At 45.8% G+C, this 24885-nt stretch overlaps 3 protein-coding genes across 13 annotated transcripts in view; 1 reads left to right on the top strand and 2 right to left on the bottom strand.

Annotated features, from left to right (window-relative positions):
- Positions 1-4727, bottom strand: part of UBA7 (ubiquitin like modifier activating enzyme 7) — an 81862-nt gene extending 77135 nt beyond the window's left edge. For 5 of the 9 annotated variants that reach the window (XM_077326089.1, XM_077326090.1, XM_077326092.1 and 2 more), the window contains exons 1-3: positions 3699-4727; positions 2256-2318; positions 499-667 (exon numbers count right to left, since the gene is read on the bottom strand). In XM_077326089.1, coding sequence (XP_077182204.1) covers positions 499-667; positions 2256-2311 — 225 coding nt within the window. In that variant the 5' untranslated portion in view covers positions 2312-2318; positions 3699-4727. Of the gene's footprint in view, positions 1-498; positions 668-1080; positions 1403-2255; positions 2319-3698 lie in introns of those variants that run through there. The other 4 variants (XM_077326097.1, XM_077326094.1, XM_077326098.1 and 1 more) reach the window with 4 other exon arrangements.
- Positions 4728-4790: 63 nt separating this feature from the next.
- TCTA (T cell leukemia translocation altered) lies at positions 4791-9097 on the top strand. The gene is made up of 3 exons (XM_077326131.1): positions 4791-5334; positions 8071-8125; positions 8269-9097. The coding sequence occupies exons 1-3, from the start codon at positions 4791-4793 to the stop codon at positions 8309-8311; spliced, it is 642 nt and encodes a 213-aa protein (XP_077182246.1). The 3' UTR covers positions 8312-9097.
- A 763-nt stretch (positions 9098-9860) lies between these two features.
- LOC143832159 (aminomethyltransferase, mitochondrial-like) overlaps positions 9861-24885 on the bottom strand; it is a 30934-nt gene continuing 15909 nt past the window's right edge. Inside the window, exons 1-9 of one of the 3 annotated variants that reach the window (XM_077326111.1) lie at positions 23600-23773; positions 18623-18790; positions 16560-16640; positions 14606-14737; positions 12574-12652; positions 11903-12048; positions 11440-11620; positions 10766-10921; positions 9861-10346 (exon numbers count right to left, since the gene is read on the bottom strand). In XM_077326111.1, the coding sequence (XP_077182226.1) occupies positions 10168-10346; positions 10766-10921; positions 11440-11620; positions 11903-12048; positions 12574-12652; positions 14606-14737; positions 16560-16640; positions 18623-18790; positions 23600-23689 (1212 nt within the window). In that variant the 5' untranslated portion in view covers positions 23690-23773 and the 3' untranslated portion in view covers positions 9861-10167. Of the gene's footprint in view, positions 10347-10765; positions 10997-11439; positions 11621-11902; positions 12049-12573; positions 12653-14605; positions 14738-16559; positions 16641-18622; positions 18791-23599; positions 23774-24885 lie in introns of those variants that run through there. The other 2 variants (XM_077326109.1, XM_077326110.1) reach the window with 2 other exon arrangements.

Below are 24885 nucleotides of genomic sequence, written 5' to 3'. Positions count from 1 at the left end.
ACCAACAGTCTGTCTATTTTAACATCCTTTCTCTCACAGTGGCTAACCCACAGCCTTGGAGGGCCCGGCAACAGGGCAGAATAACCGTGGCCTTTTCTTGATGTTGCTTCCTAGCCCTGGGATTCGGAGGTTCAGTGTCTCTGAATATGTGGGTTCCCCTCAGTCACCATAACTATAAGGGCAAACAGGACCACTCAAGAGTTCAGATGACTTATGATGTAACTGGAGATCTTGGAACACAAAATGTGTCTGAAGTATAATTTGTATAAATTAATAAAATGCAGTCTTTCTTGGTACAGATTGAGGATTTTAAAAGGTGGGAAGAACACCAAAATGTATATTGTCTTTAAACATACATTTAGTGGAAGGAATGAATAGTAACCATCTGGCCTTTGGGAGGCAAAATATGAACAATCCCCCCTCCACAATGTGGGTATAGTGCCAACAAAGGATCAGGGCTTTGCCACATGCCTGGCACCTGTGCTCCCACAAACATACCTGTGAGGAGAGGTCACTCCATTGCGCTTCTTGCTGGTCATGGACAGTAACAGATTTCACACCTGCAAGAATGATATTCTTGGCAATCTCCACTCCCAGTCCCTTCATGCCAGAGACCAGCACGGCAGCTGTAGCCATCTTCTGCATGGCCTCATAGCCCAGAACGTAGCTAGGAAAAGGTATACCAGGGAAGAACCTGATTTTGTAATATGGCACATGCTTTCTTCAAACTTTACACCCAGTTTTTCCCTGTGACTTTGTTGCCTAACTTGGTTTTCCTGCCTTCATACCATACCAGAACCCAACATGCCCCTTAGTCTCATTTTCAACTGTCATATAGTGCGATCATAAAGCATGTATTAAGCATGTTTAAGGATGGTGACTAAGCCTATGGCAGAAAATCTTGGAGATACTCTGTAACCAGCCTCACCAGCATCACGTCAGTGCCACTATGCCAGTGTAGAACTGGGTAGCATCTTTCCCTTTTCTCTCTCTTTTCCAGCATCTCTTTCCCTTTTCTCCTCAGAAATCCCTTTTCATCCCTCAGGATTCTTCTATGGCTCCCTCTTAGTGACAACATACCTTTCTCCAAATTCCAATAAATGGCCATGTCCATCGACCGGGTTTTGTAAGCCTGTATCATGGCCAATGCTGAGCACTGAATACAGCGTTTCCCTTGCCTGGCCAAAGGTTGGTGCTTCCAAGTCCTACGTTGACTAGGATCATTCTGAACCCTTGACAGGAGCAGTCTTGGGCGGTTTGTAGAGATTTCCTTTGGTGAGCTATGGTAGCGTAGGAATGTTGTACTGGAGGAAAATGTCTTGCCCCTTTATCAGAGGCTTAATATTATTAATATAAATAATAAATGTTATTTACCAAGTGATGTTATTCACTCCTGCAGATTCCATGGACAGCAAAAGTCACAAGCAAGCAAATACTAGAATGCCTACAGCCTGATATTACCACCGGAAGGCAAAATCATGAAACTCCAGCACACTTGCTTTGGCCATATCATGCAATCCAACTCAATTATGCAATCCAACTCAATCCAAGCAATTATGATAGAGTCGATCAGTGGTAAAAGGAAGCCAGGTCAACAAAGACCATGATGGTTAGAAGAGCAAAATGGACACTGGCCAGAACATTATACAACTGGAAGAAGTGGTGCAAGACTGAAAGATGCGGCGACAGCTGAGCCACAGGATCCGCAAGAGTCAGACACAACTAAAGGGCTAATGTCACCATCGTCATCAGTGTTATTTACTTCCATGCATCAAAAAGCTTCAACTCCAATTTCTATACACTAAGCCTCTGTTAACTGCACCCTCTGCATGCAAAGTTGGTATTTTCCAGAGCCACAACCCTTCTCTGTGGGTAGCAGTTGTGTGATATCAGAGGGCTACATCAGCATATGTCCGCTGGCTGCATCCAAGATTGCCACTCATAGGAGCATTGGCAGCAATCTGCTCTGTGATTGGTGGATATACACTCCAGTTTGCTCATCCTGCCTTATCAAAGGGTGCTTGTTTCATTCATTTCTCCTCTAGGGAATGGTCATATGATACTGACTAGCAGCACCACATTGCCAGTATGCCACCAGTGTCAGGACAGTGTTGCCGTTCTTCCAGCCTTCCTCCAACATAATGTATTTGCCTGCAGTGAACCCTTCTGCCCTGGCTGCCAGAATCATTACCCTATTGGTCTATCTAGTTAACATTCCTTTTTGTTTAGCTGGCCTTCCTGCTGGCATAACTCACAGTTGACGCGAGTACAGTCCTTTGTCGATCTCTGGAAGGTTCCCTGAGGTGCTCATGTTGTTCCTATCCATCAGACAGAAGGAAATCAGTCAATTCCTTGACGTAAACTTCTTCCCCCCCTTTTTCATTCAAGATTTAGGAAGTCATTTAAGCTCCAAGGCTTCCAAAGCAAAGCCTACCTGGTAGCCTGACTATATCTCATACCCCATTTGTAAATATATCGTTTCCTCATGTCATTCTGTGGGTAGTGTGGAAGTTTCACAAATCCAGATTACACATTACCTCCGTATGGCAGGCTGCCGCTTTAACTCCAACCAACATATAGGGCATACTTTTCCTTATAAGAAATTTAGAGATCAGTGGCACATTTAAGACCAACAAAGTTTTATTCAAGGAATTAGCTTTCCTGTGCACTCACACTTATCGTGGTGCCACTGGACTCTAAATTTGCTCTCCTGCTTCAGACCAGCATGGCTTCCTACTTCAAACTACACTATTCAGTATTTTGTCTGAGCACATCCATCTTCTTTTTCTCTCTTCCTCCTTTTTCTTTTACCCTTCTAGAAAAATTGCTTTAAAAGACTGGTGTAAATGGCAGTTGTACAACTGAAGTGAACCACCATAGGTCTGCATTCCAACTTGTCAGCTGAAGATCAGTGCATTTTAATGAAGGAGTGGCATTATGCCCTGTGTTTTGGATTTTGCTGGGAATTTCATTTCCACAAAGGTGACTTGCAAACAGAGAAGAGACACTTGGGGTCTTTGATGCATACATGTGCAATTTAAGAAGAATTGGTTTTTATACCCTACTTTTCACTACCGAAAGAAAGCGGCCTACAATTGCCTTCCCTTCCTCTCCTTCCAACAGACACCCTGTGAGGTAGGTGAGGCTGCGAGAAACTGCTCTGTAACAACAGCTCTAACAGGGCTGTGAGTAGCTGGCTGCATGTGGGAGGATCAAACGCAGCTCTCCAGATAGAGGCACATCCATTAGTTTACATATCTCTAGCAATCCACCCATTAGTTGAACACTCACCTGACAAGACAACCAGAAGATAACCCTTAGAAAACCAACAAGTGCACAACTAACTTGGGATAGAACCCTACATTACACTGGTATTTAACTGTTGCCAACCTCCAGGTAACATCTGGAGATTTCCTGATATTACAGTGGATCTCCAGAAGACCAAGATCCCCAGGAGAAAATGGCTGCTTTGGTGGATGGCCTCTATAGCTTTACACCCTGCTGAGTCTCCCTTCCTCAAACCCACCCTCCTCCTCAGGCTCCACCCAAACAACCGCCAGGTATTTCCCAACCCGCAAACTGGCAACTCTGCATGGAAGGGCATAAATACCAACAAGAGGCTCACAGGGAGTGTCCGCCGCAAGGACTGCCTATCAGTTCTGTACCTCTTGCCTTGTGGGGGGAATTAAAAACCTTACCTGAACTGAGAGCTGCCTCCAGTATCAGTTCAATCCGATACGTGTCTGCGATGCTAAGAAATCCACAGCGCTAAGGATTCCCTAGTAAACGCCCGGCTTTTCCTTTCACTGTAAACGAAAGTGAAACTGAAGGACAATCACTTTTCAGGACGAGGGCGCTCAACTCTGGTTCGGACAACGATCCTGTGTAGAAGCAATCTCTTGGGAAAGGATCATTGCCTGCGCGATGCAGGGTTATTATTATTATTATGTTCCGCTATGAATTGAGCTAGACGAATACTGCGGCTTTCGAAAGATAGCCTTACGAAGACCGTTTACGCACGGGAGGTTTCATGCTGGGCTGCAGTGGCAGGTTGTCCCACCTCTTCCTGCAGCCACATGGGGGCGCATTTAGCCCGGTGCACCTCATCCGCCCCCCAGTTTGTGGTCCTGAACGGGAGCTGGGGCAGTGAAGTTCCCAGTCCATAAATGGTCCAAGTGACTGGAAAACGCAAAAAAAAGCCTCTGCTCCTCAAAACCCGCCTTGCTGCGGGGCCGGGGATCGTCTTCACGGCTTGTTTCCCTTTCTTAACCGAGCGCCGAAGGGCCCCTAACAGGTTGCTGCGGGCGCGCCGGTTCCCGCGGTGGCGAAACCGGCCCTTGTTTTGGACGCGTCGCCAAAAGTGGCCGGAGAAGCGCTCGTCAGTACTTTGAAGGGGTTCGAGGCGAATGAGACAGTCTTGAGCAAACAGCGCCGCTCAATCGTACGCAGCTTGATTCGAGGATCCGGCTGCAAGCGGTGCGATCCCAACCACACTTACTCGGAAGTAAACCCCGTTGACGGCAGCGGGCGTTAGTTCAGAGTAAACGCTCTCTTGAATGCTTCGGGAGCTGTTCAAGGGTGTTGGTCAGAAGCAGCAGGACGGAGCTTGCGTCCAGGGCGCCTTTAGGGCCAACATAGTTTTATTCAAGGGGTAAGCTTTCTTGCGCTCGCACTCTTCCGCGGAGGCCATGAAGTGGGAGGTGGCAGTCCGTGCTTATAGGCAAAGCGCGAGCAGTAAATGATCACACGGCGTCCTGAACACGTCCAACAGATGCCAGGAGCAAACAGGGATGACAAGCACCGCGGAGAAGCTGCCATTTGTTGGGGTTCCATTCCAGGGGGACACCTGGCGAAGGCAACACATATCGGGGACTGCACCGGAGGCAGCGTGCGTGGGCACGGAGGCTCCCAGCGGGAAGGAAGCTTGGCTGGCGGGAACTTGGCCCGAGGCCTTGGTCGAGCGAGGAGTTAAGGAGCCGGCGAGAGAGAAGCGGGGCAGCGGAGGCGGGGTTTGCGTTCCTGCGAGCGCATGCGCCGTGCTATCCCCGCCGACTGCCTTGTTTGCGCAGCAGGCGCTCTCGAGGGCCGCCCTTGCGCGGGGCCGAGGGAGGATGGCGGCGGCGGCGGCGGCGGCGGGCGAGTGGGAGGCTCCGTCGCGGGCGCTGCGGGCACTGAGCTGGCTGGGGCAAGAGTTCCTGTCGGACTGGGAGGCCCAGGACCTGCGGGCCGCCCTCTTCCAGCTGCTCTTGCTCTGGCTGCTGCTGAGCTTGCTGGGCATCCAGGTGGCCTGGCGGGTCTATGGGAACACGGTCACCGGCCTCTACTACCGGCAAGGTAGGCCTCTCGTCCCGCTCGGTACTCTGGAGGGAGGACGCCTCCGCGGGACCGCGCCGGTCGCCCTTTGCAGCGCCTCTCCCTTACCGCTGGCATCGCAGCCACTGCTGCCTTTAGGGAAGACGACTTCCAGATGGGGCCTGGGGGTCCCCCGGAAGAAAACGGCTGCTTTGGAGTCGGACTCCGTGGTATTATACAACACTGAGGGCCCGGTTCTTCCCGGGTACAACCCCTAAATCTCCAGGAGTTTCCTGAACTGGCCAGCGGGGACCCTAATTGCACGGCTTTCCCTTCTTCCCCTATTCAGAGGCCGGTGTGCCTCTCTCAAAGTCTTCAAGCTATGGCCCGTTTCTATAGCAGGCTCTGGGGCCGGTATTTTGCCAGAGATTAGTGGCTGAAGCGAAGTCAAGAGTCCTAAGATAAAAGAGTATGAATTGCACCAAAGGCAGGTGGCCGTGGCTGCAACGATGTGTTTTGAGGTCGTCCTATGCTGTTGGTGGCATTTCAGATTGGAAGAAGGAAAGGCAGTCAGTCCATTGTTGCTCTTTGTGCTGTTCATAAAGGTAGTTGCTGCTTTTGGCTCTACTTTCTGTTGTTAGACCCTGTCGACTTTGATGCCAATCTTATTGGACTGAACAGCCACCATAATACAAAATCTCTCTTAACTCTGTAGTCTCACCCCTGCCTAAGACTGCAAGTAGTTGGGTACCAGGTTAGGTAGGTACTGCAATGGCAGCTGTTTTCAGAGTAACACTCTGTAGAAGCATCTTTTGAGAATGACACATCTTGAAAGAAAGCTAATTTGCTGTACAAGCTAAACTGGAATAACTCTGAAGAGGAAGGTACTATTGTGTAATGTCAGACGGGGCTGGGGGGCTGGGTTCAGATTCCCCATATAACTGAAGGTTATGGATTGACCTTGAGCCACTCATGCACATATTCACACTCTCTCTGCCTTGCTGAGTTTTTGCAAGGGGAAGTTGAAAAGAGAGCCTTATGTGTTGGTCCTGTGATAAATAAGACTAGCTTTTGAATCTTTCATATATTCTGTGTTCATAATATTTTTCATAACATCCTTGAGATCATTTAACAGAATACACTGAACTCTGCTGAAACTAGACAAAGGACCTGCTCTCCCACTGAGCTACTGCCCCCTTTATTGCCCTTCTCCTTGTAATATTTGGCTAAGACTGTTTTGTGCATAAATTGTACATAAGAGTCACCAGAATCCAAATGAGACAGAAGGGATCTGTACCTGCTGAACTTTTCCTCCCTTGGATACCTAGTTTCCTTTAAGCTGAGACATTTGTTGTTGATGCCTGAGGATTGGAAATATTATTCAGCCTTGCTGGAATAGTGCCTAAGAACAGCAAGTCCTTGAAAGGCTAATTGATTAACTTTATCATGAACCAAGACTCTACTTTCTAGTGATGCCAGCATAGAGTGCTGTGGGCCAAACTAGATATGAAGGCATCCTTAAAATTCTGGCTCATTCACACCTACTCCATCAGAAGGTGTCATATTGTAGGAACCAGGTAATGCTTCAGGGATGGGGTAGCAGAATTACCGTCTGCTGCAATTGGTGCAGTTGTCTAAAGTTTTAGTTTGTATGGTGATTAAACTTAGAATTGTTGAGGCTTACCTAGAATGTATGCTTAATGTTACTGATATCAGGGCACAACATGCAATGTGTAAATACTTATAATTGTGACTTGATGTCAGTCCTACTAGTGACAGCTAAGACACTAAAAAGCAGAAGCTCTCATCTAGAAAAGCCAGCATCCTAACAAAGTCAGGTGTGTCTTAGCAATGGAAAACTTATCCAGTGCATTAAGCTGGGCAGACTAGTCATCTGATTTGTTGAAAGCTTGCTTCCTTTTCTTGCAATGTACTGGAGTTCCCAACATGATCAGAGACCCTGTAAACAATAATGTCCTTTCCAACTCATATTTGGAAAGGGCATTGATATTTACTTCTGGTAAGTATCAAAACCCCTTAATACACAATTCACAATCCCTTAAATGCACAGTTCAGCTACATTATTTGATTTCAACTGGGAGAGCTTCTGTGGATTGTTTTGTTACTTTTTTGTTATCTCTTAGTGCATCTTAAAAGAATAAAAACAGTTTAAAATGGTTTGAGTGTCTTCATTTTCTATTTTTAGGATTCTTTGATCTAAAACTGATAATCAAGAATACATATGGCCATTTTATTTCTTTATTTTTTAGATAAATCATCCTGAAATATTTTCCAAAGAGTCAGAAGTTCCCAACATTTCCTAGCTTATGAACATTAATTGCTGCCTTATGTTCCAACCTCAGCACAAGCATTGCCTGTTTGGTTATACTGTTTAGTTATTCTGCATTACTCCTACAAAATGTTCCTCTAAATCTGAAGAAATTGGAGTGATCAGAGAGACTGTGAGAAGGATGGGCTTGTCCACTATCCCAGAGAGGAAGTGATGCTGTGCCAAAAAAGGGTGCTAAATAAGCGTTACTGCAGAAACTTTAAGAAGAAATCATTCATCTGACTCAATAGTTTGCTGTTAGCTGCCAAATTTTTACTAGCAGAATAAGTAGCCTTTTGATCAGTGGCAATATGGAATAGAATTTAATTTATTTTATTCCCTGATCCATTTCTATCTTAATCCCATTGCAAGAAACATTGGTAATTCTTCCTGGAATGGAACAGTTTAAGAGAAAGCATTTGCCTGACTGTTTTCCTACTCCTTTCTAGGTGCTGGAGGACAAAATGGAGGAACACCAGATGGATCCTCCCACTTCTCGATGTGGTGAGCGTCTTAGACTGCTGACTTGGCGTACCCTTCCCTATGATGAAATCAATAACAATTTGGATGTCTTATGCCAGAGACAGCAGGGTGACTTCTCTCTGTAGCCTCTGACTTACTAATGGGTTATATCTGATTTTCCTTAGGGAGAGCTCAAGCAATGAAACTTTGAAAACCCATCGGGAATGATGATGGGAACTGCCAAAACCAGACTGTTGCTGCTCCAGGAGATAGAGGATGCCTGTCAGGCCAGAGGCCTTGGTCCTTCAGTGCTGAGGAAATTGCAGCCATACTTGCCCTTTCTCCTGCCCTGTGGCCTGGCTGCTGGCCAACACTGGTGCTGTAAGGATTGCTCACTTGTGACTACTCCTGCTCATCCTGTTATCAAGCGTGGAGTCTCAGGGCTGCGCTACTCAGGTTGGGGAAGCTAAAGTTTCCCTCCTTTAAGTGGTTTAGATTTTTCCTTTGACCACAGTGCTAATCATTTTTGCAAACCATCCCTGGGTCTGTTCAAGCATCATGCTGAGCCCATTGGGTTGGTTGGGGCGTTTGGATTTCTCCTAACTTGAAGCAGCCTCAGCTCAGAAGGGAAGCAGACCTCAAAGATGAGAAGAACACTGGCGGTGGGAGAACCCCAGATTTTAGTTCATTGGCTGAGCCATCCTTGCAAGTATCAGATAAGTCTTTGGGATGCTGTGGTGACCTAATCCAAGAAATCTGAAATCTTTCCCATTTCCCCTGCCCCAATCAGTCTTTGCATTGCGTGTCCCCAATGAGATCATGGAGCTCAGCAGCTTCTCCAAATGTTTTCTTTCCAAAGCATAGTTCTTAGTGCTCATGTGCTGGAGGAAGAATGTAGAGTGTGCTGTCCAGCTGTGAGATATTAGAGGCGCTGAAGGATCACTTATTTCTGCCAGTTACTCCCTCCTGGTTGATTGTGTATAATGTACAGATTATAAAGACATAATGGACAAAGCAAGCCATATGTTTCTTATTGCCATCGCTGATGCTATTAGTACTTCATGAACACTAGTAGATACGAAGAGGCATAAGCTCCTTTCTAAGCATTTTTTACAGCCCCAAGTAGCACCTTCAAGTTCTACCTTGTGAATTTTCCAGACCAGAAAGAAATGAAGAATTCACCCAAGCTGAAGAATTGCTCAAATTGCTGTCCGTTTCAAATTCTAGATTTCACCAATCCACTGTTTCTAGAACAGGGCCACAGGTTGTCTTTAAAAATACAGTTGTCTGTCTTTGGGTGAAAAGGAATTTGTGTGCACAATCAGAAAGATGAGAATGTAACTAGCCAAGAAGTCGCTTAGTGTGGTGACTGAAGCCAAGTTCATTCTTGGCCTGCCTGTATCTTAGAGCTTGTTTGCAGGCCAGAATCCTTTTTGAGACCAGAACTCCTGTTACCAATAATGTAAGGTTCATACAGAAATTTGCTTGAGCTGGTGGAACTGTGAGTGATGGACTCCAGTTTCTCACTGAGACCACCTGCAGGAAACGCCTTCCAACTTTCACCCAAGGGAATAAAAGCATGATAAAATGTACCAGTTAGGATCAGAACATATTTAAGAAAACCTAGCTCTAATGCTGAAACATACCAAAGTGGCAAGCCTACTGTAAGAGCAGAAACAATAAGCAAGTCTGTCAGCTTTACCAGAAGGCCTCCTAGCTGAACAAATCCAAAGCATGTTTCTTATGACTGCATCTCAAATAACTAGAGGTCAGCAGAGAAGTTAAAGGTGTTTTTATTTTTTTCCCATTAAACTACAGAAACCAGAATTAGACAGGCTCCGTGTTGAGACTGGGGCAGCTCCAGTTATTGCTATGTCAGTAGTAGTTTAAAGAAGCTGTTTACCTGGGACTAGTCTATGCTGTCCTTTTCAGTTACTAAAGCAGTTTCTTCAGCCATTCAAGCCAGTCTACCTCTTTTAGTACAGATTGGTTTTAGTGGCCACCATTTGTAAAGGAAGTGCCCATGGCCCTCTGCTTCTTTATAAGTTGTCAGAGTACAAAATAGTATCTGTGCCAGCAGCTGCTTATTTCACAGTGTAGTAGTGAGTGGGTACAAAGGGCATCTTGGTCACTTGAGCTGGGCAGCTCTTCTTCCTCACTTCTACCATGATGGCTGTATTAAGTTTGCTGTGTTCACTCTCCACATAGCCCATGGCAACGTTCTTCTGCAGACAGGGTGAGGGACAGCCACTGGTAACCTCACCTTGGACCAGAAGGAAAGGCAGATCAGTGAGAGACATGCAACCTCTACTACATTTCTTTAATTTCTGTAGGGGTACTCCCCATCCTTAATGGCCCTAGTTTTGCTTAAGTGGTGACCTTGTAGCTATAGATTTAAGTAGTTTGTTAAGCTAAGGAAGAGAAGCACAGTCAAGCATCAAACTGTTCTTGGTATCCAGTAGAGTTCTTCAAATATTATTTGCAGTAGCTGAACTGCTAGGATGTGCTATATTAGGAATTGACTAGGAGCTCCTTCTCAACAATTAAAATACCAGGGGCACTTTAAAGATAAAACTGATTTAGCATAAACCTTTCATAAGCTTGAGCTCTTGATATGGTGGTAAAGTTCCCTGGGCGATGTTGAGCCAGTCATGCTCTGAAGCTGGAAGCTGTTCTACCTACCAATTATTTTGGCTTCTGGACCAAGGATCGGCATGTGTTGACGGATAGGAGGCCCCGTGGAAATCAGTCCTACACGTTTCCTCTTTGGCTTTTCTTTGATTTGAGCCAAAATGATATGCGCACCAGGAAAATCCATGGCAATACGGCGTCGTTTCCCTGGAAGCCAGTCAGAAGGAAAGTTGTATTGCTAGTATTCAGATTAGTAATTCCATTGCTGTGGTCCAAATGCCCCTGTAATTGTGGGCAAATATATATTATGCAGCATGCTGTTGAACAACCCTTACAGCTTTCTTCCTTTTGCTAATATATTGGTTCTGTGTTTTTCCCTTTCCAGCATGCTCTGGACCTTGGAGTACCCCTTTTTTCTGAACGGAAGACTAGGGTTTTTGCCAACAGCCCATCTGAAAGTGGATTTAAGTTACAGTTACAGTAATAACCTTTTATAGGTAACTTATTTTTTAGGGGGGTAGTCTCACATTCCTGGTTGCCTCCCTTTTGTGTGAGCCTCAGGGGAGGGCGGTGTACAAATGTAATAAGTCAATCAATCAATAAATAATAAATAAATAAATATGGTAGTTGATTTTGGTGGCCCAGGGGAGGAACTTGGTCAAGTTCTGCATTGAGCCACGAAAATGAGGGGAAGGCACACATCCAGAAGTGCAGCAAATGCTTACCTAGAGTCCATGTCAGACTGGCCTCCACAGGAGTCGTGCTCTCCTCAATGTCATTCCCATAGAGACAGAGCCCTGCTTCCAAGCGCAGACTATCTCGAGCAGCAAGTCCAGCCAGCCGCACCGTTGGATCCCTGAGCAGTAGCTCAGCCAGCTCCACTACTTGGCTTGCAGGGACAGAGATCTGGGTAGGGAAAGGCATTTGTTATCTGGTCAGTGGACTTTACCCTTGCGAGCCACCTTCAGTCCCTCCTTCACCTTGCCCACTCCTGACCAGCCTGTTGTTGGTCACATGGCCTGACTCCTCAGTCCCAACCAACTGGGTTTGGTGTGTGGTCCCTGACCTGAAATAACTTTTCCCTTCTCAGGTCCTCCCCTTGCAAGCAGACAGCACCACACCACATCATTTCTGCTGCTACATTGTCCCACCCCGTTTAATCCCGTGGGTGAGCTGACTGCATGGTACCTCTACGCCATCTTCGCCTGTGTAGCCACAGCGTGTGACCCTGCAGCCTTGCACTCCAAATACACTCATCACCGCACTGCTCATGAAGGACAGCTTAGCCAGATTGTCTGACACCCCAGCCTGCAGCACACGGGCCATGGCAGGACCTGATAGAGGAAGGAGGAAGCGGAATAACAAGCTGAAAGGCCTGTAAGTGGTTGTTAGTTTTTTAGATTCCCCCCCCCCCCAAGATGAGTCCCACTTGAGTACTGGAAGAATTGCATATTTCAGCTATAGACTATGTTTTATCCACATAATGAACACTGTGTTTCTTTTACTTTTCATAACCTAACTATTTTGATTAGGGATCAAGGATAGAGAGGGGTGTAGAAGTGGGTACCAATGAGCTTTTGATTTCAAGCCCAAGGCCAGTTGATATACTTTCAGCAGGACCCAGTTGAACCTAACAAAGCAAACCCAAGATGATGCTTTAGATGGGAGGGGCAGCAAATGCAACAGAACAAAAGGAATAACTTGGAGCTAGCCTAGGGAGGTGAGCAGGAACATAGCTTTGGCTTGGGAAATGCAGAGAAATAGGCACTGAAATAGTTCCATGCATTCTTTTACAAGATGAAGGCCTGGCCCTCTTACTGATAAAGGAGTTTCTTTAGTTTTGCAAAGGTGCAATTTACCTTGCAGAGCAAGCAAAGCATTGTCTGAAACCTCCAAATCCACATCATGTCCAGCAGCTTTCATTTCTTTTGCCTTGTTCTGTGAACGGAAGCAAAAATGACTGCAAGTTCATGATGCACCAGGGACAGCCTTCCTTTGTCCACCCCATCCCATCTTTATCTATGGTTCCTCTAGGGCAGTGGTCCCCAACCTTTTTATCACCAGAGACTGGTCAACACTTGACAATTTTACTGAGGACCGGGGGGTAGTCTTTTGCCTAGGGACGTCGCCACCGCCCCCTGAGCCCCTGCTCCACTCGCTTTCCCACTGGCGCCCCTGACTTTCCGCCGCCCGTTGGGGGACACTGCTAGCAGCAGCTGCGCAGTGCCACGCTGAGGCGGAGCCCCAGCCATGGCAGCCACCGGAGGTGAGCCAGCGGCAGATGGCGGGGCAGCCCCTGAGGCAGCAGCTGGGCAGGAGAACGAGGAGGAGCTACGGCCCGGTACCAACCGATCCACGGACCGGTCCCAGTCCCCGGACCAGGGGTTGGGGACCACTGCTCTAGGGGAAATACCCCTGTGGGAGGAACATGTCCGGGGTATCCAAGTTGAATACAGGCAAACCAGGGTGTGGCCAGCACAGCTATCCACACCCTGATTGGGCTAGCCCCTACGCTCGCCTCCCTCACGGGGCCTATTATGGGGAAAGGAAGGGAAGGTGATTTTGAACTGCTTAGAGGCACCTGAGGCCTGCTGGGTGACTGGGCCATTTCCAGTTCTCTCAAAGCTCTCTACCCCACTTCCCTCATAGGGTGTCTGTTATGGAGAAAGGAAAGGAAGGCGATTTTAAACTGTTTAGAGACACCTGAGGCCTGCTGTGTGACATTTCCCTCATAGGGTGACTGTTATGGGGAGAGGAAGGGAAGGCACTTTTAAACTGCTTAAGAGACACCTAAGGCCTGCTGGGTGACTGTGGGCCATTCCCATTTATCTCAGACCTCTCACAGCTCCACATCCCTCACATATTGTCTATTGTGGGGAGATGAAGGGAAAAGGTAAACCACTTTGTGACTCCTTTTGGTAGTAAACAGCAGGGTACAAAAATCCAGCTCTTCTTCTTCTAAGGTAGCGATTCCCAACCTGTGTGCCGTGGACCACATGTGGTTCTTCAACTAATTGGAGGTGGGCCCCGAAGGACGCCTTCTTCCCTCCCCCACGGCCCTTTACTTCATCCCCCCCCCCCCGGCCCTTTACAACACACTTCATTGTTGTGGCGTGTCTGTATCTTATTTTGAAGGGATGTTTAAACATTACCATAGCAATCAGAGAGCGTTAGGGCAGTGGTTGAGAGTAGAGGAGTAAACTACCCCCCCACCGGGCCTCAGTAAAAGGCGTTGAGTGGTCCCCGGTGATAAAAAGGTTGGGGACCACTGTTCTAAGGGACAACAGTGAAAGAAGCATGTGGGCACATAACGTTATATCAACAGTAAAAAAAATTGAGTCAGAAGGATTAGGGCCACAGAACTGGGAGGAATTGGTTGCCATGTAATCTTCCCCTAAGAAGAGTCTCCGGTCTGATTTTCCCTTCACATATCTGAAGACATGGCTCTTGAAAGCTCATCTGTAGCCACTATGCCACAATTCCCAATGGTCAGTCCTCTCCCACACTCAACGAACATTCCACACCACAGGTTCTTGACACCCATCCATACCCACGCCTCCATTTGTCATCACACCACGAGAAGCCCCCACACAACATACATATTCAACCTCATGCCCTTACAGACTGGACAACCCCTCCCCTTACTCTTCCCAATGCCAAGCTCTCTATATCTTAATATCTTCCTTTCTACCTCCCTCTCTCTTTGCTATTTCCCCCCCCCCCCGCTATCGCCCATTGTATCAGCTACAATGAGCTTTAATTCTAGTCCTTCCTATAACAGGATTCAACATCAACTGTAGGAGAGAGACTGTCACCAAGAACAACAGAAGTAACTACCTACCTATCCCTATTTCTTGTGTTGCCTCCTTCCCAGGGTGGCTGGAGACTTACCTGCATGAGGGCTAAATCTTTGTCCATGCAGCCTGCATTGGAGACCACATAGAGGTGCTGCTCTGAGGTGCTGGTCACAATCAAATCATCTAGGATGCCTCCTTTTTCATTTGTGAACAGAGATAGTGTGCCCTGGAAATAAAGCTGGGTTCAGCCTGACTCCAGTGACTGGCCCCTTAAGTTGATTGCAAAGGGGTAGTAGCGCTTTGTACTAGTCTGTTGTAGCAAAATAAAACAAAAGTCCACTGGCTTCTTGAAGACTAACAAAGTTCGTATTGAATTAGACATTCTTAGTCCAGAAGGTGTCCCTGACTTTCGATCTCTTAAGTTACCAGGCAAAAGAAAACAGACTGAGCAATCTGGATATATGTTTGAGTAGAAAATAAGGCATTAAAGTTAGGGGTAAGAAAGGCAGTTATCAGCTTGAATGGTGTATCCATTGTGTTTGTTGGTAAAGGTAAAGGTATCCCCTGTGCAAGCACCGAGTCATGTCTGACCCTTGGGGTGACGCCCTCCAGCGTTTTCATGGCAGACTCAATACAGGGTGGTTTGCCAGTGCCTTCCCCAGTCATGACCGTTTACCCCCCAGCAAGCTGGGTACTCATTTTACCGACCTCGGAAGGATGGAAGGCTGAGTCAACCTTGAGCCGGCTGCTGGGATCGAACTCCCAGCCTCATGGGCAAAGCTTTTAGACAGCTGCCTTACCACTCTGCGCCACAAGAGGCTCATTTATGTGTTTGTTGGATAGAAGGTAAATGTTCAAGAACTGTAGGTGCACCTATTAATAATGGATTGTAACATCAACTCCCCCACCCAGTACTTGGTATATGGTGCTGGAATATAGCTTGCAAAAATGAAATATGCTTTAGGCACATTGTATTTAACTGTGGTGGAACAGACCTGTTCTGTCCTTCAGGCCTTGTTCCACCACACCCTCCAAGGTTTTCCCAATATCTGGAGCGGCTTTTCTTTCCAGTAATCTGCCACCACCATTTGACCTTTATAGGAATTGTCCACTGGAAAGGTGAAGACTCCCAGCTTCCCCTCCAGCTTCCCCTGCCTCTGTTTCTCCTACTGCCTAGTACTGGGTCACTACAGGGATTGTTTGCTGCCTTGTACACTCCCAGAGGAATAGCCACTTGCTAACTGCCAGCCTTCCCTCTGGTGCTCCTTTTAAATAGCATGTCCACAACAGTGGAGCTCTGTGTGGTACAGAGAACCACTACCATCAGCCAAAGTTATAAAGTATTTATTAAAATATTCACAGGCATACTTGTAGTACAGCACCAGACTGAGCAAAGCATTCAAAATAAATGGGTAAATGAAATTCTTCTGTTGCTTTCTCTATACATGTACTATCAGATGATAAAATATAAGACAGGCTCCTTAGCTTAGGAAGGTATAGATCTCTACAGAAGTTACATTATCTTGCAGCTTTCTTCAGCTTTTCTGGCCAGCATGTGGTTAATGCCCACCTCTTCCAGAAGCGTTCTGTCTGCTCTGATGGACTCAGCACCAAAGAGACCTTCCTCCATCCAGAAGTTTTATCACCTCTCTTTTCCCCACCTACTGACCTGGACAGGCTGGGTCAGATAAGCTTTTCCTGGAAATTTTGCAGAAATTCCTTGCTGAAATCTCTTATATTTAATACCTCCGAGTCTAATTTAATACCTCCCTGAAGTGGGTGGGGAAGCCTGACCATCCCACTGTCTAAACATATATGAAGGTGGGCCGAGGTAAATCTGGAAAGCAATTGAACTGACTTTGTTCCACATCCCCAGCACATTCTCTGCCCAGAGACGGGGGAAACAAACTTAAAACTAAAAGTGAAAGTTTTGCTCATTTCAAACATTCAAAGAAGAAATACATTTCTTTATATTGATTATGATTAGAAATCTATTTCTTTATTATACTTATAGGCCACATATTCTAACCCACAGGCCGCCAACCTACCTGATCAGGCTTCAGCTCTGCAATGTCCCCAACTACTAGGCTCTCCAGGAATTTCACCCGATCTCTGCCAAACACTTTAGTCTGTGAAGTGGAATAAATAATTTCACATTGCTTACACGTTATGTAGTATTCATATGATGTGGCTCCAGAGCTGGGCATGGCTCCACTGTCACAACCAACAGTGGCATGCTTTGGTGCATATTGTACAATGTGAGCAGAATCACCAGCAAAAAGCCCGAATTATATGGTTGCATCCCATTAAAGGTTTCCACTTATGGAAGAGGGGGGTGATTTTTGCTTATTCCCCTTGTTGCTGCACTCCTCTGATCCCCCCCCTCTCATGCTGTTCCTAAAAGTCCCCATCTTTCAGGAGCAGCACTGGGGAGGGGCAAAGTATTTCAAAATTGAGCTGAAGGCAGTAGGTAAGAACACTCTGCTGACAGAATTCCTTTATTTCAGCAGAAATTGCTTCTAGATCCCAGCCAGATTTTAGAGATATCTAGAAGGCATCATCATAATCAGCTACTTATGCAAATATGAACTGACTTGCATTAATTGGCCAAGGAGATCCTAGTGATAGGAAAATGTACTCTTTCACAGCAGAAGTAATACTCAGAGTTGTTTTTAAAGAGTCTGGCGATATCTCTAAATGGTCAAGAAAATTCTTTATACTGCTAAGACTTTCCAAGATGAGCCAGAGCTTATGCTACCAACCAGGAGCAAAGTAAGCACATTCAGTATTTGGCATTCACCATCACTTTCCCAGATCTGTAAATCCTTGTAAATCAGCTCAGACCTCTCACATTGCTCTGCCCTCATTATTCTCCCAAAGCATTTGTTTGAGATTTCAAACTGTTCTGGTGGGGCGGGGGGTGGCAAACAGGACTATAAAGATATCCATATTTCAAAGTATTTACTTTATGTGGTAAATATGTTGGGGGGGGGGCTGCAAGGCTTCCTGGTAAATGTTCTAATATTTAAAGTTACAGAAAATCACACTTGCTTCTAGCAGAAATTTATAATGCCACCATCCTGTCCCTGTGCATCAAAATACTCTTGTGTTTTCAAGGTTAAAAAAAATCTGGCCTCTATCAGACAGTCCCAGAAAGTTCAAAATTTGCCAATTCTAAAAGTGCCCATCAGGAACGTATTTGGGGATGAAACTTTCAGGGCTTTTCAGCATGCCATATTTTAGCTTCTTACTTGCCCTCTGCAGATGCTATATTCTGGGTGATGTCGCCAACCTCCTGCATCCAGCCAGCAAACTGCTCGCTATATCCGCCATTTTAAAGCACAAGTTGGTGAATCCCCAACTTTAGGTTGGATTCACCAACCTAAAAAGTGCTATCCCCCAGTGGACAAATAGGTAGCAGTCAAAGAAATGTATTGAAGCAAACTGTATTGACAAAGTGCTATTTTCATCTCCAGTGTCCCACCCTCGCACCCACCTCTCTCTTCTTCCCAGGGATGGGATATGCTTTTTAAAAATTGAGAACAGCCTGGAGCAACAAATAGGTGGACAAGCATGCAGGTGATGCCAGAAATAAATGTATTTTTTCCAAAGTTGTGAGACAAAACTTGCCTCTCTAAAGCCCCCCCCCCAATAAATAATGAGATTAATGTTTAAAAGTGTCTAAAGACTCGTAATTCCATAAGGGGTGGCATTCAAAAGGCATTATGCATCTATGCATAGGCATTTACACGGGGAAGTATTAAAAAAAATTAGCGGGCATCAAAGAACCTTTAAAACATGGAGAAAGGGGATTGGCAGCCTGGCTTGATTGACAGGTGGAAGAGAATCTCGTATAAAGTGCATTGCTCTCTTCTACCATTTCCAGCAGCAGTTGTGGAGGGTGAAAAGCACATAAAGGCAGCAGTCTAGAGCAAGACAACAAAAAGGTGAGGAGTGGCTGGGAGGCGCAATAATTAGCGCTACACCATTCAGCTGGCATAATGCTATTTTTACCAATGTATGGAAATGGCCTCAGTGGCATGTGAGGAAAAGAGAAGCTACAGCGGAAATGCGGGGTCCTCCTGTGGCTAGCTGCCCTCCCAAACCTTACCTGTAGCATATGAGATACATCAAAGAGGGAGCAGTGCTGACGTGTGTGCAGGTGGGACTCCAAGTGGCTGTGCGTGTACTGTACAGGTAGGCTCCAGCCCGCAAAGGCAACCATCTTCCCACCATGGTTTTGGTGAAAGTCATAGAGGGGTGTTTGCTTCAGACTATCCTATAAAGGAAGGAAATGAGTGCAATTGGTCAGCAACCTACATGTGACCTCAATCCATCAAACCTGATCAATCTTAGTCCTGTTCCAGGAACATACAGAAAATAATTCCTCCCCTCCCCAAATTACAACGGTGCTAACCACTCTCCATGCAGCACTGGGTTCCTTCTAAAGGCTTTCAATGCTGGCTTTGGTATATCTACTCTCAGTAGTTCCTTCTCACTGCCCCAGATAATTCACACACCCACACAGGAAAGTGTATGGTTCCCAGTTCACTAGCCCCTGAGAAAGGAAGTGGTACATGTCAGAAAAAGATTGCCCCCATAAGATTCCATTGGGCCAAAAAAAGAGAGCAAGATCTAAGTGGGGACTGCCTGCCAACAGGTTTCGGTGCTTCTTTCCAGCATGAATTGATTTTGGACATGATCTTGACATGTGGGCCTCCACCAGGCTTCCATTCTATCACTCTACATAACTAAATCATTCTACCCATAATATGCAAAATGATGAGCCAGAGTTCTTAAGCATACAGCGAATGAACAAATGATGGAAAGGGAATGAACAAATGATGGAAATTCTCCATATACGGAGGATTTTTTTTATTATGGGGAACATGTTACTTTAAAAAATGACCCATACACTTGCAGCTCCAAGTGATCTAATCCAGAAGGCTATCATCCCACCTTAGTACAGCGTAAGTGTCAATCCATGCATCTACCTGTAGACTCAGAAAAATGCTGGAATAACTTATAACTGCTTGGCATTACAGTATTTGAAGAGAGTGGAAGGATGGCCACAGCTGACCATCTCATATGTTTTTAAAGGAATTATACCAAAGACCAACTTTGGTGTATTTCATTATACTTTGGAGTCAAGCGTAAATCCTGTTTATCAGAATGCTTCTGACCTTTGTAATTTGTTCTGTTTGCTTATTGCTTTATCACAAGCCCCACCTCAAGAGGAAAAAGACCGCTCACCCTTTGAACCCCTCACAGACAAGCTAGTCTCCTCTGTGTCACGTTCTCACCTGGTTTAGATCTTAGCTATATGTTTATGTCTGAAAGTTGTCAAGATCATCCCAGACAAATACCATTTTCAATTTTACTCAGTGCAGTAGGTAATAACAACCACTGGTGCTTAAAAGTATTTCTTACAATAGCACCACTCATGGTTAAAAAAGAAAAGGAAAGAAGCTGGTGGCATTTGAAAGGATGGACACTGTAGACCTGCACTTCTATAAGACTGATCACCAGCCACATGACATGACCTGCAATCATCCACAATGTTCTCTTACAACAGGAGTGGGAAATAGCAATTTACCAACTACTGCTAGCTTAATGTGGATAGTTTGGATGTTTCCACTGCAGACTACTAGCTATTCTTCCCTAGTTGGGCCCATACTTGAAAGTCTTCTCTTTATTGACACAGTCCTTTTACATTGTTATTTTCTTCAGTTGTAGGTATTTTGTTGTCATGCCATAAATACTGCATCATTGAGCAAAATATTTCTTAATAAAACATACCACTTTGACAGGCTTAAATCGCTATTCCCTCCAATATTGTAAGGCTAAGAGAAAAATGGCTTGCCTTGCTGTGGTCCAATACACACATTATAGAGAATATGTGCATATCCTGGATATATGTGCACATGTCTGTTTGTAAGAAAGAGACAAGATGTGTTCAGGTGAACCCAGGGAGCTAGATTAATGTGGGCTTAAATCACACATCCAGCTGTAGATTCATTGAATGTAACAAAAGAATTACTCAGTGCACATATAAAGACCTAAGATGTATTCCAGGGATCAGTTTCGGGATAAATGTGAGGTTTAAATCACAGGTTCATCTCTACCTGCATTAAATGTAACAACGGGATTACCTAATGCGCCTATCAAGAAAAAGTGGACACTGTATACACATTGTATACACACAACACCTTCTAGAAGCAACGCCAAAAATGATGTGCTTATTATCATGGGGGATTGGAATGCTAAATTAGGAAGCCAAAAGATAACCGGGATAACAGGCAAGATTGGCCAAAATGAAGCAGGGCACAGGCTGGTAGAATTTTGTCAAGAGAATACAATGGTCATAGCAAACACTCTTTTCCAACAACCCAAGAGACGACTCTCCACATGGACATCACCAGACGGTCAACACAGAAATCAGATTGACTATGTGCTCTGCAACCGAAGATGGAGAAGTTCTATACAGTCAGTAAAAACCAGGAGCTGATTCAGATCATCAGCTTCTTGTTGCAAAATTTAGGCTCAATTGAAGAAAGTAGGGAAAAGCACTAGGCCACTAAGGTATGAACTAAATCATATCCCTGACGAATATACAGTAGAGGTCACAAATAGATTTAAGGAATTAGATCTGATAGAGTGTCTGAAGAACTATGGACGGAGGTTCGCAACATTGTACAAGAGGAAGCAACTAAAACCATCCCAAAGAAAAAAAAATGCAATAAATCAAAATGGCTGTCTGAGGAAGCTTTACAAATAGCTGAGGAGAGAAGGGAAGTGAAAGGCAAGGGAGAAAGAGAAAGATACACCCAATTGAATGCAGAATTCCAGAGAAAAGCTAGAAGAGATAAGAATGCCTTCTTAAATGAACAGTGCAAACAAATAGAAGAAAACAATAGAATGGGGAGGACCAGAGATCTTTTCAAGAAAATTGGAGATATGATGAGAATGCTTCATGCAAAGATGGGTATGATAAGAGACCAAAATGGTAGGGACCTCACAGAAGCAAAAGAGATTTTTAAAAGGTGGCAAAATTATACAGAGGAACTATACAAGAGCGAGCTTAACATCCCTGATAACCACGATGCAGTACTTAGGGACCTGGAGCCAGACATCCTGGAATGTGAAGTCAAAGGGGCCTTAGGAAGTCTTAGCAACAATAAAGCTAGTGGTGGTGACAGCATTCCAATTGAACTATTCAAAATCTTAAAAGACGATGCAGTAAAAGTGCTACACTCAGTATGCCAGCAAATTTGAAAAACTCAACAATGGCCACAGGATTGGAAAAGGCCAGTTTACATTGCAATCCCAAAGAAGGACAATGCCAAAGAATGTTCAAACTACCGCACCATTGCACTAATTTCTCATGCTAGCAAAGTTATGCTCAAAATCCTACAAGCTAGGCTCCAGCAATATGTGGACAGAGAACTTCCAGAAGTACAGGCAGGATTTCGAAGAGGCAGAAGAACTAGAGATCAAATTGCCAACATACGCTGGATCATGGAGAAAGCTAGGGAGTTTGAGAAGAACATCTACTTCTGCTTCACTGACTATGCTAAAGCCTTTGATTGTGTGGAGCACAACAAATTGTGGCAAGTTCTTAAAGAGATGGGAATACCAGAGCATCTTATTTGTCTCTTAAGAAATTTATATGCAACAGTGAGAACTGAACATGGAATCACTGATTGGTTCAAAATTGAGAAAGGAGTTTGGCAAGGCTGTATACTGTCGCCTTGCCTATTTAACTTGTATGCGGAGTATATCATGAGAAAGGCGGGATTAGAGGAGTCACAAATTGGGATCAAGATTGCAGGGAGAAATATCAACAATCTCAGATATGCAGATGATACCACTCTAATGGCAGAAAGCGAAGAGGAACTAAAAAGCCTTTTGATGCGGGTGAAGGAGGAGAGTGCAAAAGTTGGCTTGAAACTCAACATCAAGAAAACAAAGATCATGGCATCCGGCCCTCTCAATTCCTGGCAAATACATGGGGAAGAAATGGAGATAGTGACAGATTTTATTTTCCTGGGCTCTAAGATCACTGCAGATGGGGACTGCAGGAAAGAAATTAAAAGACGCTTACTCCTGGGGAGGAAAGCTATGGCAAATCTTGACAGCATCCTAAAAATCAGAGACATCACGCTGCCAACAAAAGTGCGTTTAGTCAAGGCTATGGTATTCCCAGTTGCAATGTATGGCTGCAAAAGTTGGACCATAAGGAAGGCCGAGCGTCAAAGAATTGAGGCTTTTGAACTCTGGTGCTGGAGAAGACTCTTGCGAGTCCCTTGGACTGCAAAGCGAACAAACTGGTCAGTCCTAGAGGAGATCAGCCCTGACTGCTCTTTAGAAGATGAAACTCAAATACTTTGGCCATCTCATGAGAAGAAAGGACTCCCTGGAGAAGAGCTGGGAGCAATCGAGGGCAAAAGAAGAAGGGGATGAGAGAATGAGGTGGCTGGATGGAGTCACTGAAGCAGTCGTTGCGAACTTAAATGGACTCCGGGGAATGGTAGAGGACAGGGAGGCCTGGAGGATCATTGTCCATGGGGTCGTGATGGGTCGGACACAACTTCGCACCTAAGAACAACAACACATGTTTACTGTGACTTGTGAACAGGCTACTGTTAAGGGAAAGTATTGCTTGATTCTTGGGTTTGCAACATTTCCACCTTCAGTGAAAGGCTTCTTGGTCGTGATTAACCTGGACTTTCGAAACAAGGTCCATGGCTAAATCCTAGGTCAGTCACGTGTTTAAAATATATGAATTTATGCCCCCTTCCAAGTTTTCCCAGCCGAAATTCCCCTCCTCGTCTTTTAGCTCCGGCAAAAAGGATTGACCGCTTCGTGCCCCGATGTGCTGTAGACTCAGAAGAACCGTGCCGCTACCGCTGCTCTAACAACGCGATCCTAGACTTGCTTGCTAAAAACCAAACCATCCCTCCTTATATTCAGCGGTGCTTAACTTCGGCTTGCAGCCCAACGCGCCTCTTCGGCCCCCAGAGCCAGCAGCGACCCTGCAGGAGGTCCCCCTCTCCCCGTGGGGCGGCGTGGGTGTGCCTCTGCTCACCTGCCCCGCAGCGTAGCCCCGCTTCCCCCAGGGGGTAGGCTCACCGAACCCCAAGCGCGGCGCCACAAGCCGCACCGCAGCCCGCAGCATTTTCCCAGCCACTGAGAGTCCCTAAGACATGGCTGGACAACACTGGGCTATCTTTCTCGCCCTCCCACCCAGACATTGCTCCCTGGGGCCGGTCCCCAGGAGCACTCTGGGAACTGTAGTCCCAGCCCCAGCCACCGCTCAAAGCGCATTCCGCCCATGCACTTCTAAAGAGTGGCCGCGCAATTGATGCAGGCGTCGTCGGGCCGAGGACGATCCAGTGGGATCCAGACCATCCCCGTCGTTCCCGAAAACAAACAAGCCACGCCCCGCTAGCTCCTGCCGTTGCTAGTCAAGAAATAAATCCGTTGTCCTGTAAAGAGCCGATGAAGCTGCTTGTATTTAAACCTCTGGTCCACCTAGCTTATTGTTGTGTCAGCTGAGCACTCCTCCTGAGGTCCTTTTAACTAGAAGTGCCAGTGACTGAGCTCTGAATCTTCTTCGTTTCAGGAATGTGCTCTGCCATTGAGACACCACCCCTTACCCTAGAAGGTAAATCATATAAGGAAGAATGAAAAACTTTTGCTGCATTGCTGTGTTGAAACTTTACACCTGCTGGCTTAGAAGCCCTTAATTTCAAACCACAAGGTGCTCAATTTGTTCTCTGCAGTCGCCGATATCTTGTGCCTAGCACCTAGTTTCTTATTCAGTAGTCTTGTAGGCCCTGACCTGGATGGCCTAGCCTAGCCTCTTGTCAAATCATGGAAGTGAAGCAGGATTGGCTGTTTCATCCTTGGATGGGAGAATGGCAAGGAAAGCCAGGGCCACAATCCAGAGGCACAATCCAGAGGCACGCACAACCTGTTTGTCTCTTGCCCTGAAAACTCTACGAAGTTGCTAGAAATTTTGACTTTCTACCACCACCACCACCACCACCACCACCATTGTCTTGCAGCTACTGAGAGGGTACTCTGGAGGGGTCGCTGCATACCAGTGCTGCATACAGAAAGTGAAGATGTGCAGTTCCAGCCCGTCACACTGAATACTTACATAAGATTGTGAGATATGACGGCAACTGTGTTGAACAGAGGTTATTTACCACTAGTAATTATGATTCAATACATTATATGACCAACATATACATATACATATACACATACACATATATGCCAACAAAAGTAAGTTTAGTCAAGGCTATGGTATTCCCAGTTGCGATGTATGGCTGTGAAAGTTGGACCATAAGGAAGGCCGAACGTCAA

This window comes from Paroedura picta, chromosome 3 (assembly GCF_049243985.1).
Source record: "Paroedura picta isolate Pp20150507F chromosome 3, Ppicta_v3.0, whole genome shotgun sequence".
Taxonomy (NCBI): Eukaryota; Metazoa; Chordata; class Lepidosauria; order Squamata; family Gekkonidae; genus Paroedura; species Paroedura picta.
Note: the sequence above shows the minus strand (reverse complement) of the source record. Positions and strands in the feature narration are given on the sequence as shown.

Excerpts from the sequence above, each read along its gene's own strand:
- TCTA (XM_077326131.1), top strand. The coding sequence starts at position 4,791 with ATGACAAGCACCGCGGAGAAGCTGCCATTTGTTGGGGTTCCATTCCAG. Across the intron at positions 5,335-8,070 it reads CGGCCTCTACTACCGGCAAG|GTGCTGGAGGACAAAATGGA; the intron begins GTAGGCCTCTCG and ends ACTCCTTTCTAG. Across the intron at positions 8,126-8,268 it reads TCCTCCCACTTCTCGATGTG|GGAGAGCTCAAGCAATGAAA; the intron begins GTGAGCGTCTTA and ends GATTTTCCTTAG.